A 13,650-nucleotide genomic window follows, 5' to 3' on the forward strand; every position below is an offset into this window, starting at 1 on the left:
CAGCAGCTGATGAATTTAAATAACAGGAGAAATGTCTTGTAACAATATATGTACCACCAAATCTTTTCATAAGGATCACCAAGTACTGATTTCAGTAATTTTATCAAAACAGCAAATGTGTGCACACTGATGAGCTGTAACATTATGGCCACCGCCCATTGTAGAACTGAGTGCTGGCTGGTGACATTGTGGGCACGTGACACAGCTAGGAAACTGCTTAAGCAGAGCAGAGCTGAATAGGGAATCACAGAAACAATGACACAGGCTGCAAATGGGGGAACATCAGTGTCTTTGACAAAGGGCAGATTGTTATTTTGCAGTATTTGGGAACAGGGATCTCTGAAATGGCGATGCTGGTGTTTGCAAGCTACTGACATAAGCATCCATGGAACGTAGCTTAAGGATGGTGAAACCATGAATACCTTACTTTACGAACTATAAGAAGCACCTTAATTTTTAAACAATTTTTTAAAAATTACATTTTTACAATTTTTGTTATCAGACTGCAAACCCAGACTAAAAAATATTTAAGTTTATAAAACCAAACTGACATATAAAATCCCTGAAAACCATCATTCGATCTTCCTTCTCCTCCTCGTCGTCATCATCTGTGTGGTTTTCATATGTAAGATATGCTTCACTGCCATTGAGAGCATTACTTAAGCTCCACTTCTTGAAAGATTTAATGATGATTTCTTGTCTCACTCTAGACCCATGCTTTATCCACTGATGCACTTGTTTGATTGTAGGTCATTTTAAAGCTCCCTTTGGTGTGGATTCATGTTCGGTTTCATCCATCATCCATTTGTTCCATTCCTCTCTCACGTACACTTCAAATGGTTTATTTGTCGATACATCACAAGGTTGCAATTGTGAAGTGTAAGTCCTCTCTTAATAACAGAAAGCTCTGTATTTCCCTGCCTTAATTTCTCTTTCACAGAATTTTTCAAATGACTACTAAACTGATCTACCACAAGAAGAGAACTCTATTCAAACCCTTTTCATGTACTAGCAGTATTTCAGACGATTCTGGCATTGTTTTGCGCTTAAAAATGATCATTGGATTAAGTTTAGTACTGTCAGCACAACATGAAAGGGCAACAGTGTCGTGCATTTTTTCCATGTCCATTTCTTTCATGGTTACAGCTTTAGCACCTTTCATGGCAAGTTCTTTAGCTCGGGTTATCAGATGTCAGGAGTTTCGTCCCTATTCGCTGTTTGGCTTCATTCCCCACTGGTTTTCTTTTAATGTTGAATAATAAAGTGATGGAAAGATAATATTTTCTCTTCATACTCTTGTGGCATTTTCTGAGATATTTTGGTTTAGGTTCGCATGCTAAGCACATGGCGCTTCATAATCTGTAGCACCAACCAAGTTCACCCTTGAAGTCTTATCTTCTACTGTAGTGCTAGCTTACGAGCTTTTAATTAAATCATTTTTGTATTAATTCCAATGCCATTTTGATGGCGTCCTTGAATCCATTTCAATAAGTCATCTAGTTCTGACTGTTCTGCATTCAGTACTCTATATGCACATATAGTCTTCCTTTTTTTTTTTTTTTTAAGTTGTTCTTCACCAGCCCACTAATGGCGAATGGTTTTTAACTGTTTGGTGAGGTCCAAAATGCCACTCAGCTGCTCTGTTTCCACGTTGTTCTGTATATGTTATTACTTTCAATTTATAGCCCACACCACATGAATACCTTTTATTTTTTCCATTACGAAACTAGCTACTAACAACAATATTGTACTGTTACCAATAATAGAAATCACTTTCAATTCAAGATCACTGGCACTGCATATTGCAATGAAGCATCATAGGCTACACAATTATCTGTGTTTGTGATAGTGGGCCAGGAGGGAGACAGTGTTGGCAAGCTTACAAATCCCTGCAACTCATGCTCGTTGCATTGCTGCGCTGCTGCTGCTGCTGCTGCCGCCAGTTGAATCAATGTTGCCCATTAGAGATAGGTTTCCCACGGCATTGAATAAATGGCAGTTTTTAAGACTGGCAGGAATTTTAAATCAAATACATTTCTATATTAATTTAGGGTATAATAAGGACCTGAATTTCAGAGGCAATCTTCTGAAGAAAAAAGTGTGTCTTATAGTCCATAAAATACAGTAAGTGAAAATAAATTCAACAATGGAAAATCCAGGATACAATGTAAGAATATCATGAAAAGGATAGCTGCTACTCCAACAGAGATACTGAGTCACACATAGGCACAACAAAAAGGCTGTCAGAAAATGAGCTTACAGCTAACAAAGCCTTTGTTAGAGGCGCGCGCGCGCGCGCACACACACACACACACACACACACACACACACACACGCAAACACACGCAAACACACGCAAACACACGCGCGCGCGCGCGTTACCATGCCTCTGCCTGCTGACACCTGTGGTTGTGTGTGTGAGAGCTGCGTTTGTTTGTGTGTGTGTGTGTGTGTGTGTGTGTGTGTGTGTGTGTGTGTGTGTGTGTGTGTGTGTTTTCTGTCTCCAACGAAGGCCTTGTTGACTGGAAGCTCGTTTTACAACAGTCTTCTTGTTGTGCCTCCCTGCGACTCAGCAGGTGAGTAGCAATTATCCTTTTCATAATATTGGTACATGAGAAGAGCTGGATGTCCATAGCTCACCACAAACATGGAGGCTGGATGCTTGCTCGCACTGTGAAGGGGATAGGCAACAATCTACAGCAGATATGAGGACAGAGTACAATGCTGATGCAATAACAAGTGTTTCACAGCACACTGTTCAGCAGAAATCATTAAACGTAAGGCTCCCTTTTTATTTCCATTATGACCTAACATCATCAATTATGTTTGCAGTGTGAACAGGATTAATCAAGATTAGACAGCGAAACAGTGAAAATGTGTTGCCTTGCCATATGACTCACGTTTCTTGTTACACCAGAACAGTTGTGTAGTCCGGATACATTGTCATCCATGCAAGTGGCTGCTCTAAACATGCAACGTGTAGTGGACTCAGTCTGCCTGGGCCAGTGTAATGCTGCTCGGAACTTGCACTGGGCTTCAATGGGACCTGCAGAAGTAACTGAAGGCACCATTATGCCTGAGGACTATGTGAACATTATTGCAAACCAACTCCATCCCTTCATGCTTGATGTCTTCTACAACAGCAAGAATGTCGAAAAGCCAGAATCATTCTGTGGTGAACTGAGGAGCACGATGTCGATGTCTTGGTGACGAAATTCAGTTATCTAAATGCAAGAGAACACATCTGGTATGCTACTGGGTGACAGCTCTCCACCCACAAACCACCAGCCCTTAATTTACGGTAATTACGTGACTTGTGCATAGGTATCTGGTGTCACACATTCAGGGAAACGTACCGAGGAACTGTTAAGTGTGTAACACGGAATTGTTACTGGATTGAGTTCTACAGGTGGACCAATGCACTATTAAGAAGGTGGTTACAATGTTTTGGTACATTGGTGTATTTTAGAGTACTTCACTCACTGAGTTTTAGGGATGATTACTTGAGTAAATGAACACTGTTATACTCATTTATTCTACATGTATTAAAAGCGAAACAGTAGAACTTTGTACCTCAATACAAACAAAGTGTTGCTATATCCTTGGTAAACAGATATCTGTTGTCGTTATACCACAAGGCAAATCGAGAGTAGGGCCTATATGTAAGGACAGGAAAACTCCATTAAAACGATAATACAGAAAATTGGAATTTCCTTGCAAAATTACAAGAAATCAGTGATTTTTGTGAAATATCATGAAATGTGTTTTTCCTGTATTAAAAAAAGTTGTAAACCTGAGAACAAGTTATTCCAACATTCATAAGTTATCGCTATTGAATGTTGAACTGCTTTTTGCCTCCTTTTTTCCTCTTGGGTGAGGTTTGTGTATAATCTTACAAAGACAGTTCATAATAACAATGACATGATGTCAAAAGTAACATCAAAATTGGCAAAAAAAATATAATGGCAAAAAAGAAACAGCTAAGCTGTAAAAAAAAAAAAAAATTAACAGCTAAACTGGCAACAAAATACTACCAAATTTGAAAAAAAAAAGATAGCACCATATTTGGCACAAGAATAACACCGTATCTGGCACAAAAAGAAACACCAAATGTGGCCTTACTATAGAACAATTTTTCCTATCCACACCCAAATGTCAAATACCATTATATGAGAGATGTGACCAAGAGATGTCAGTATTTAAACTTTTACAGTAGTAACATACATGACAATCTGTGTACTGTGAGACTCACATGACAATATGTGTACAGCTAAAAGTCTTCACAAGTGGCATTTAACAAATATTTACAAGCTGCATAGCACAGAGCATTCTAAATTTTTATGTAAAAAATACAAATTTAAAACATCTCCCAAATTTGTAAGTCATACCAACAGTCCCTAGCCTAAAAAGAAGTTGAGAATTTCTGCAATAGACAATGTTAAATGATTGCAGACACACATTTTTAAGTAAGGAAGAGGAATGAGTGGTCATACAAAAAAATACCTTAATGTGAAAGATTAAAACAAAAAATATGAAAACAACAACATCAACTGAGAAGATGCAGTGAAACACATCTATACCACCTTTGACAGGCCTCTCATCAGTATCTGCAATCTTGTTACCTTAAATTATCCCAAACCTTCCCATTCATCCCATACTACAAAACACACATGAAGTTCCAATCAGTGATACATGAGCAGTTACGACACTAAACATACGTCAGCTAAAAAAGGGTACATAATTTTGAAGATATGACAGTATGTGTTCCAAAAGTGTGTACAAAAATCATTAACTGAAGGACCAATGTTGCAAATGTTTACAACTGTGATAAATGCATGTCGTCTTGAACTTTTATATAAATTTGGTAGATAAGAAAGAATGCCACTAGCACCTCGATACTCTAATCATGAGAAGAAAGTGGTCTACAAAAACAACAGGGAGAGGGTAAAACAATAATATTGTGGTATATTCAAAGTGTTAGAAATTGAGACTGTGTGTCACTAAGTTAACAGCAATACTATTATACGGATCATAAATATCTGAGATACGAGTGACTCTACAGCTTACAAAAATAAACAGTAGTTCATTGCGAAGAACAGCCAGTTGTGACTGCCAGCAGACACCCTGCCAGCATCTATCAGCTCATTCTATGATGAACCTTGTAACAAATTTTATAGGCGTTAAAAAGTTTGATGTTTGCAGTGAGAATCTGGAAGTTTTTAGATCTAAATTCCAAGAACTGAGAAAGTTCATTGATTGCCGTTCAAGAACATTTTTCCACAGAAGCAACTTTACATTTGGTGCCACCTCCTCCCTCTTGTCCCCCCCTGAACCCTTGCACACTTTCACTCACGTCAATTTTCATTGCTAATTGCGGGGCACACTGTAATAGTAACCTTACACTTGGACACCCCTCTCAGCTTGGTACCCCAAGCAGTTGCCACTAATAAATTGTGGTTCTTTACAGAAATCTTACAGCCGCGGCACTTGTGGTGACCCTCTTAGCTTGGTGCCCCAAGTAACAGCTACTGTTGTTTGGGACTTAAACTGGCCCTGATTGCTCGTCAACAGTCCTTATAAACAGTTCACAATTATACTCAATTTTAAGTGGCACATCACAGCTGACAGAATACAAAGAAAATTCAATTTGTACAACCATATAACATACCATATCAAATGCACCAATAGTGCTTTGTCCTCCTGGCTGTTTTAAATGATGTTGAAAGACTGTAAATGAAATTGTGAATTTACTAATGACTGAATGTAGGAATACGAACAAAGATTTTTCATTGTTTCACTTGTTCACTAAATATTAAAATTCCTACTCCCAATGTGCACAGAAATAATCCAGCATGTCTAAGAAATATTAACTTGACAATTAAACTGTTGAATTCAAAGAATACTGGTCACAATACTCAGGTCTTTTCACACTTAAGAAGATGATTAAAATGTAAGGGTTTCTAAATTTTAGTGCCTTTCAGCACATAAAGAGCAAGCATTTAGTGACATTCCTACTCATGCATAGCACTTCACTTCATACAGTGAGCAGACATTACGATAATGCAGAAGAGATTAGTGTTGAGTGCCTTAACCACGTTTTACTAAATGCAATGGATTGTTCACGTGTCAAAGAAAATTTCACGATACATTCCTGTAACCTGGCAAGTGCACTCACATATGCCATCTACTTCTTGGTTTCAATGGAGAGATATTTGCAGCCCACAACTTTCTAATGAGAGAACTCTTTTTCAGGCAAGGTTTGGGAACAGAGAGACTTTTTTCTCTCCATAAATACTTCAAGTAATTTAACCGACAGGATGCCAGTAGATAAAGAAGGTAGGCTTTATCCACTTAAAATACTACACCAATAAAAAGAGTTTAAAGTGAAACTGTTCCCTTTTTAAAGGTTTGTTTGGACTCCACAGTGCTCAGCTAGGCACACACCTGCTGGAGGCAGTGTTTCCTTATTTTACTCTGCGATCACGCAGAAGTGCCGCAGAACGACATGGCATGGATATAACTAATGTCTGACATAGTGGTAGAGGGAACTGATACCATGAATACTGCAGGGCTATCCGTAATTCTGTAAGAGTGCGAGTGGTTGGAGATTTCTTCTGAACATTATGTTGCAAGGTAGCCGAGATATGCTCAATAACGTTCATGTCTGGGGAGTTTGGTGGCCAGTGGAAGTGTTTAAACTCTGAAGAGTGTTCCTGACATCACTCTGTAGCAATTCTGGACATGCTGTCTAGCTGGAATTGCCCAAGTATGTCAGAATGCGCAATGGACATGAATGGATGTAGGTGATCAGACAGGACACTTATGTACATGTCACCTGTCAGAGTTGTCTCTAGATGTATCAGGGGTCCCATACCACTCCAACTGCACAAGCCACACACTGTTACTACATGCTCATCTGCTCCACACAATCTGAAATGAACCCATCCGACCAAGCAACATGTTTCCAGTCATTAACAGTCCAACATCAGTGTTGACGGGCTCACGTGAGGCGTAAAGCTTTGCGTCATGCAGTCATCAAGGGTAAACAAGTGAACCCACAGCTCTGAAAGCCCATATCAATGTTGTTTTGTTGAATGGTTCACACACTGACACTTGTTGATGGCCTAGCATTGAAATCTGCAGCAATTTGCGGAAGGGTAGCACTTCTGTCATGTTGAACGATTCTCCTCAGTCGTCGTAGGTCCCGTTCTTGCAGGTTCTTTTTCCAGCCGCAGTGATGTTGGAGATTTAATGTTTTACCAGATTCCCAATATTCATGGTACACTCATGAAATGGTCGTATGGGAAAATCCCCACTTTATTGCTACCTCACTCATGCGCCAGGTTCAAACTCACTTAATCTTGATAACCTGCCACTGTAGTAGCAGTAACCTATGTAACAATTGTGACACACACACTTGTCATCTTATATATACGCTGCTGACCACAGCACCATATTCTGCCTGTTTACATATCTCTGTATTTGAATAAACATGTATATACCAGTTTCTTTGGAGCAAACCAGGGTGCAACTTGGACATTTTTCAGTATTCTAGATCACAGCCAGATATGAAAGAAATAACCACTGACAGTGAAAGGATCCTAGGGTCAGCTGAGGATTGAACCAGAAACCTTTTGGTTAATAACTCACTGTGCACTAAGCCACAGAGTATAACACACTCATTAACACTGATGTTGGGCTTGGTTTGCACAAGTAAAGTCACCAGCAACAAAATGAAGCCATATCATCTCTATTTATTGCCTCTTTATCTATGTGGCCACTGAGCATGCAGGCCACATCAAGTAGGGATTGTCACGACTTCATTATAGCACTTTTTGTTTATGCATTACGCAAAGACAAACTTAAGTGTTAAACATATTTGCCTTTTTTACACATTTGTTTCACTGTAACTGCAGTGGTTCAATTACTGTTGCTGTTATGGATGCAAAGACAAATTCGTGAAAAGAGGAACAGCAATTTTTCATAAGAAACTACCACACAGCTCTAGTTATAGCTACCACAGGCACTTTATATATTGAAAGACAATGAGACAGAGCATAATGAAGTCATAGCATTGTGTCTTACGAAATAGAAGACAGATTTAATGGTGAGAGAGAGTACGCTTAAGTCGATTCATTGCATGTACACGCATTTTGAGCAGTGCTACCATGCACGTAAGATTTTTACCCAACAGTCTTATGAAGATTCACAAACCAAAACATTTATTATAAACTAGTCACAATAGGAAGCTGGACCTAATAAGCAGGTAACATTTAATGAAAAAAGATTTGAAAAAATTGTACCAGAAAATTTCAACAGAAGAACTTTGTTTCTAAAAATTTCGAAGTGTGCTCAAAACACTTCATACAAAAATGTTTTGATACAGAGAACTTTGTAAGTGGGTGTAGGGGAAGACTGTAGTAATGAGGCACAGAAATCAGACCAATATAATAAAGAAACCACAATCTCATTTTTGCAACTTTGGTAGAATTCAGATTATTGTATCACGGTTTCATTAACATCTGTAAAACATTAGTATTAAAATGCCATATAACTTCTACATATGTATAATTCTGTTCACTCTCCTTAAATGCAGTCACAGTGAACTTTCATTTAATAGATGCTGCTGCAAAGACTTAAATTTTGCAAGGTGCAATGTAATTGTAAAAATGTTTGTGCAAACTAGTTCTATGAGAGTGTGTAGATGAGAATGAAATTTCTTTCTTTTGGTGTTAGTTTCCTATGTTGTACATTTATTCAACATCACAAATTTTTTACTTGTTATTTACTCTATTATGTAGTCACATTTGTGTACAAAATGCACAAAATAAATACATTAAAATGTTGAATGTTTTTTAAAGAGAAAAATTAATAAAGAAAAATGTCCATAACCAATTTGTACATTTGAATTCTCAAACACTTTCTCACGAAAATCTACAAGATGATTTACCTCTGATTGTCACAGAAATTGTAGTAATTAAAACCTTAAAAAACTATGAAGCTTGTGAAGAAGATTCTACTACAGCAAAATTTTTAAAATGGTATCTACTGAAATAAAACACGAGCTAAAATTAATATTTAGGGAAATCCTGAAAACAAAAAATCCCAGAAGATGGGAAGGTAGCCTTTATATGCTCACTACAAAAGAAAGGCAAGATACAAGACATTAACAACACAGAGGAATTTGTTTTCTACAAGTTGCATACAAAATATTTTGCAAGATTTTACTAAAGAGGGTAGAAATAACACTGGACAGCCATTCAGGTTAATATCAAAATGGTTTCAGGAAGGGTAAATCATGTTCTGAAGCAATATTTAAATTGAAGTCACTCATTCGCCACAGCTTACTGAAGTTTAAAGATACTGTGGTAATGTTTGTTGACTTCAAAAAGGCTTTTAATTCTGCCGACAGAAACTATAAATAATATAATCTGAGAATATGGTGTAAAGTCTAAACTAGCAAACTTAATTCATGACACACTTACAGACACAATATCTAAAGTGAAATTTATGGGAGAAATGTTTCATGCATTTGAAATAAACACAAGTGTATGACAAGGTGATGACCTATCACAAATTCTTTTAAACTCTGTTTGAGAGGAAAAAAAAAGAAGTAAGAATTTTGAATGAAAAACTGAATGAACGTAAGATTTCAACAGTACGGTTGGGAAGAGGCAACAAAAATATTGGAATAAATTGTCTTGAATTTGCAGATGACTTTGCTATGCTTTCTGAAAATGTGACATCTGCTGTAACAAAATTTAATCTTTCTGAAGCAATAGCCAGTAGGATTGGCTTAAGAATTTCTACAAAGAGAACCAAGTTTCTTTACTAACATTAAAAATGCCGAAATTTCTGGAAACAGATTCACCAAACTGAAAAGGTTAAAATATTTAAATATCTTTGGGAGATAATCCAAGAAAATGGTCTGGAAAAATAGAAAGAGCATATGTACAACCAAATACTTTTACAACAAAAAATGCCTGTCTAAAAATGTAAAATATGGCATTACAATGTAGTAGCGAAGCCAGTATGGGCAGAAACAGTCTGTTACGAGGTTGCACGGTAGCTTGTGTTGAGAAATAATTGCTATGAAAAAAATATCAATATGTTGTGCTGTGTCCAAGTTAATTAGCATTTAACTTAGCTCATGAGGCCATTGTGCATGCAAATTTAAGTGGTCAACCAGAAACAATTAATGTCGGTTTTTTCACAGCTAGATGTAGCATTAAACTGTAATTTACATAAATTAGAAATACTGGAAAGGTGAATCACTATGAAAATATTAGGCCCATGGAAAACTGTGGAAGGTTGGAAATTAAGTACTAATGATGAAATTTATCAGAACACAGAAAACATATCAGAAGTAATGAGAAAAAGATAACTAGTATTTTCTAAACGTTTATATCGAATTCCAGATAATAAATTAACCAAGAAGATCTTCATTTACCTGTGGGAAAACACTTCAACAACGAAATGGATCCATGAAGTAAAAAAAATGATTTAGAAAAAAAATGCTGTACAAGCAATTGACAGAAGCGTCAGGGTAAAAGTATTGAATACGGAAGGATTCCAAGGTAGAAGAGATGGGGGGGAAAACTATGTTTTTCCAAATACTCAATGGCACTGGTATCTTATGTAGCCTTTTTTGCATTGCTACTGTGGCTTAAATCATTATAACAGAGAATTGGCAATATGATAAATGGCAATACCAATTTTTTAAAACTAAGTTTGGTGTACCTTTCTTTCCCATAGCAAAAAACATAGCGACATCTCAGTTGTGACACCTATTGTAACAATTAATTGCTCTTGAATTTGCTCTTCAAAGCTCTAAGTCAAGTTCGTTCTAGGTATTTAATGCTAATACCTACCAATGAATGCACAAAGTCCACACTAATTTTGAATGGCATCTCTCTGTAATAGTTATGTAATTATATTCAAAATCTGCAGACCACTTATGGACAAACCTTATGCCATACTGAATGGCTGTGACCTGAGAGGCAATGTATGTTGATAACAAAAATTCTGTTTTGCAACTCTTTAACTCTCACTCCAGGGAGATATTTACTACAGTCTGAATCCAAGCAACAGAACAAATTTCCATCATCAGTATTTGGTTGGGGAGGTGAGTGAAGGTGGTGAAGTTCAGTTCCTCATCACCACATTCTGTGCCAATGACCTTGATTAAATTCTGAACCTTTCTGTTGTATCTCATGTCTTTTCACAGCTAGTTTTACATTTTGGGTGATAGGCTTTGGGCAAATACTCATATGGACTGAGGGTAAGTACTATTATTGACATTATTCTGTGCACTGGATAGGGGCATTCAGCTTTCCAATCTCCTTGACACTACAACTAATGTGCCATGTGCCATGTGTTAGCACACCACCACCACCACCACCACCACCACCAGAAGCACAAGCACAACACTAAAGAGTATGAATAATTAATTCTGAGCACTCTCACTTTACAAAGGAAGTGTGTACAATGGCTACAAAGAAGGAACACCAAAGCAGTTAAGGTAGCTGAAATTGGAAAGGGGAGCATAGCTAAGAAAGTCATATAACAACATATTTACTTGAAACAATGTGCAGTATGTTATCTTATGAAATACTCTGAAAATAGAAGCTGCTGTGTTTTCATATATTTTTCCCTCATTCATCATTGAAGACCAAGTATGTAGCAGTAATGAAGTACTTAAAATACAGTGGACTGGAACGGCCTGTAGCAATGGTCTGGATACTGTGACCATTGCAGCTTTTGATATTTAGCTACTGCAGTACTGGTAAACTAGAAATTATGTAACATGTTCACATGTTGCCCTTGTAAAGTGTGCATATTGTTTAATTCCACTGTGTTTGATCACTTCACAGGAACTCCACATTCAATGCCAAGAGAAAGCAAATGTGTGGCTTTCTGTGAAACAATTTCTGATTTCTGATTCTAGTGAATCTGCTGGTCATAACTGTGGTAGATGGTACTGTCCCTTCAGCAACATGTGGTTCTGGAATCTTTAGATTTGTTAACCTTCAAATAATAATTGTGCACAAATGCAATGTATTACAAATTAATGTCCTTAATGAGTGGTAAAACATACATATCTCTGTTATTTGAAAATATCATTTTCTTCAGTTTTGGCCATTTGAACTGGGTATTTCCCTTATTAGTTGTCATTACATAACTTTAGAAAGTACTCTGCCTAACCCATGGCCAAAAATGTTCTCTCATTCTCTGCCAAACAAATTGTAAATTAATTCATTTTCCACCATTATTTCCCACTGAACAGTGTTAAATAAATAATCTCTGTCAAGACAATTTCAACTTCATCACAATTTGCTTTCAAAGTCACTTATAATTTTTTCAATGTTGCTGATCCTCAGTGAAACCAAGAAATTATAAGGCAAAAATGAGAGTTCACTGCAACTACAGCTGTTTACAGATGACAAAATGGGAATTACATTACAAGCATTGGTTACCAAATTAATTCTTTGCATGTTACACAATCCACTCTAATTGTTCTGGAAATGTTAAAACAAAATTTAGTGTGGGAAAGTCTTATTACTCCCAATTTCAAATAATTCCATTATAGTTGAATAATGCAGCAAAATAAAAATTCAGGAAGTTCTCTGAGAGTAAACACAAGAACTCTTTATGCAAGAAAATGTATAATTTCTGGCAAAGCAACACGATTACATTTAGTTAATCCAACTGCCTGACAATATAAATTCAAGCCAGGGACAGAACAAAAAATAAAAGTCAAATGCAAAACTCTACATAGCTATACTGAAACCACAGAAATCTGATGGCAAGTTTCTCCTTACTTTGGAACCTTGGCCTTTGTTTCCTAAAATTTCTTCTTCATCTTCTGGATCTTCATTGTCAATGTCATCTTCATCATCAATCAGTTCATCCTCATCATCATCATCATCATCAAGATCTCTTTCATCATCTTCCTCCTCCTCTTCTTCTTCTTCCTGCTCATCTTCATCAGATTCAATGTCACTTCCTTCAGGAGTGTGTTCATGATATTTTTTCAGAAGTTCCTCAAAACTCTGCTGCTTGTAAGGTTTTTCTTCACTGAAAGGCTTTTCATCTCTGTGGGAAGCCTTGAAAGCATTCTCAGCTTTATATACATTTTGTTTGAAAATAAATTCCTCCTGGCCATCATCACTATCTTCTTCACTTGGCACAGAAGATTCCGATTCTAAATAGTCAGTAAAAGATTCTTTTCTTAACTTAAAATTGCCATTCTCCAATACAGCACACTACATTTATATAAGAAAAATTGAATTTCGTTTTCTTCTTAATATGTACCACTACATGGAGAATGAAACCCAAATTTTATGTTAGCTGCTATACATTCAAATTTTTATATTATAGACAGGTTCACAAAATTTACAAATATTATTTCACAACTGTGACTATCAAACCCTTCAGCAGCACATTACCGTGAAATTTATGTTCAATAAATGGGCCGCATGATAGTTGTGGTAACTATTCTCACTTCAACTTTTTTAGTCCTGTCTTCCTCAGTTGCATGTAATATTACTGTATATTGATAATTTTTACTTATGGACCGTCTGACAGCAACTGAATAAAACACAATTTTAGTGCCATACGCGTTTCGCCTTTATTTTCTGGAAGTCATCA

The 13,650-nt window shown here is 36.7% G+C and overlaps 1 protein-coding gene across 9 annotated transcripts in view; it reads right to left on the bottom strand.

Annotated features, from left to right (window-relative positions):
• Window positions 1–13,650, bottom strand: part of LOC126180425 (uncharacterized protein DDB_G0283697-like) — a 221,079-nt gene that overhangs the window by 64,148 nt on the left and 143,281 nt on the right. For 8 of the 9 annotated variants that reach the window (XM_049924693.1, XM_049924694.1, XM_049924692.1 and 5 more), the window contains one exon: window positions 12,822–13,204. The exons of the other annotated variant lie outside the window; for it this stretch is intronic. In XM_049924693.1, coding sequence (XP_049780650.1) covers window positions 12,822–13,204 — 383 coding nt within the window. The remainder of the gene's footprint in view (window positions 1–12,821; window positions 13,205–13,650) is intronic. 9 annotated transcript variants of the gene reach the window in all.

Source organism: Schistocerca cancellata, chromosome 1 (assembly GCF_023864275.1).
Source record: "Schistocerca cancellata isolate TAMUIC-IGC-003103 chromosome 1, iqSchCanc2.1, whole genome shotgun sequence".
In the NCBI taxonomy this organism is placed as follows: domain Eukaryota; kingdom Metazoa; phylum Arthropoda; class Insecta; order Orthoptera; family Acrididae; genus Schistocerca; species Schistocerca cancellata.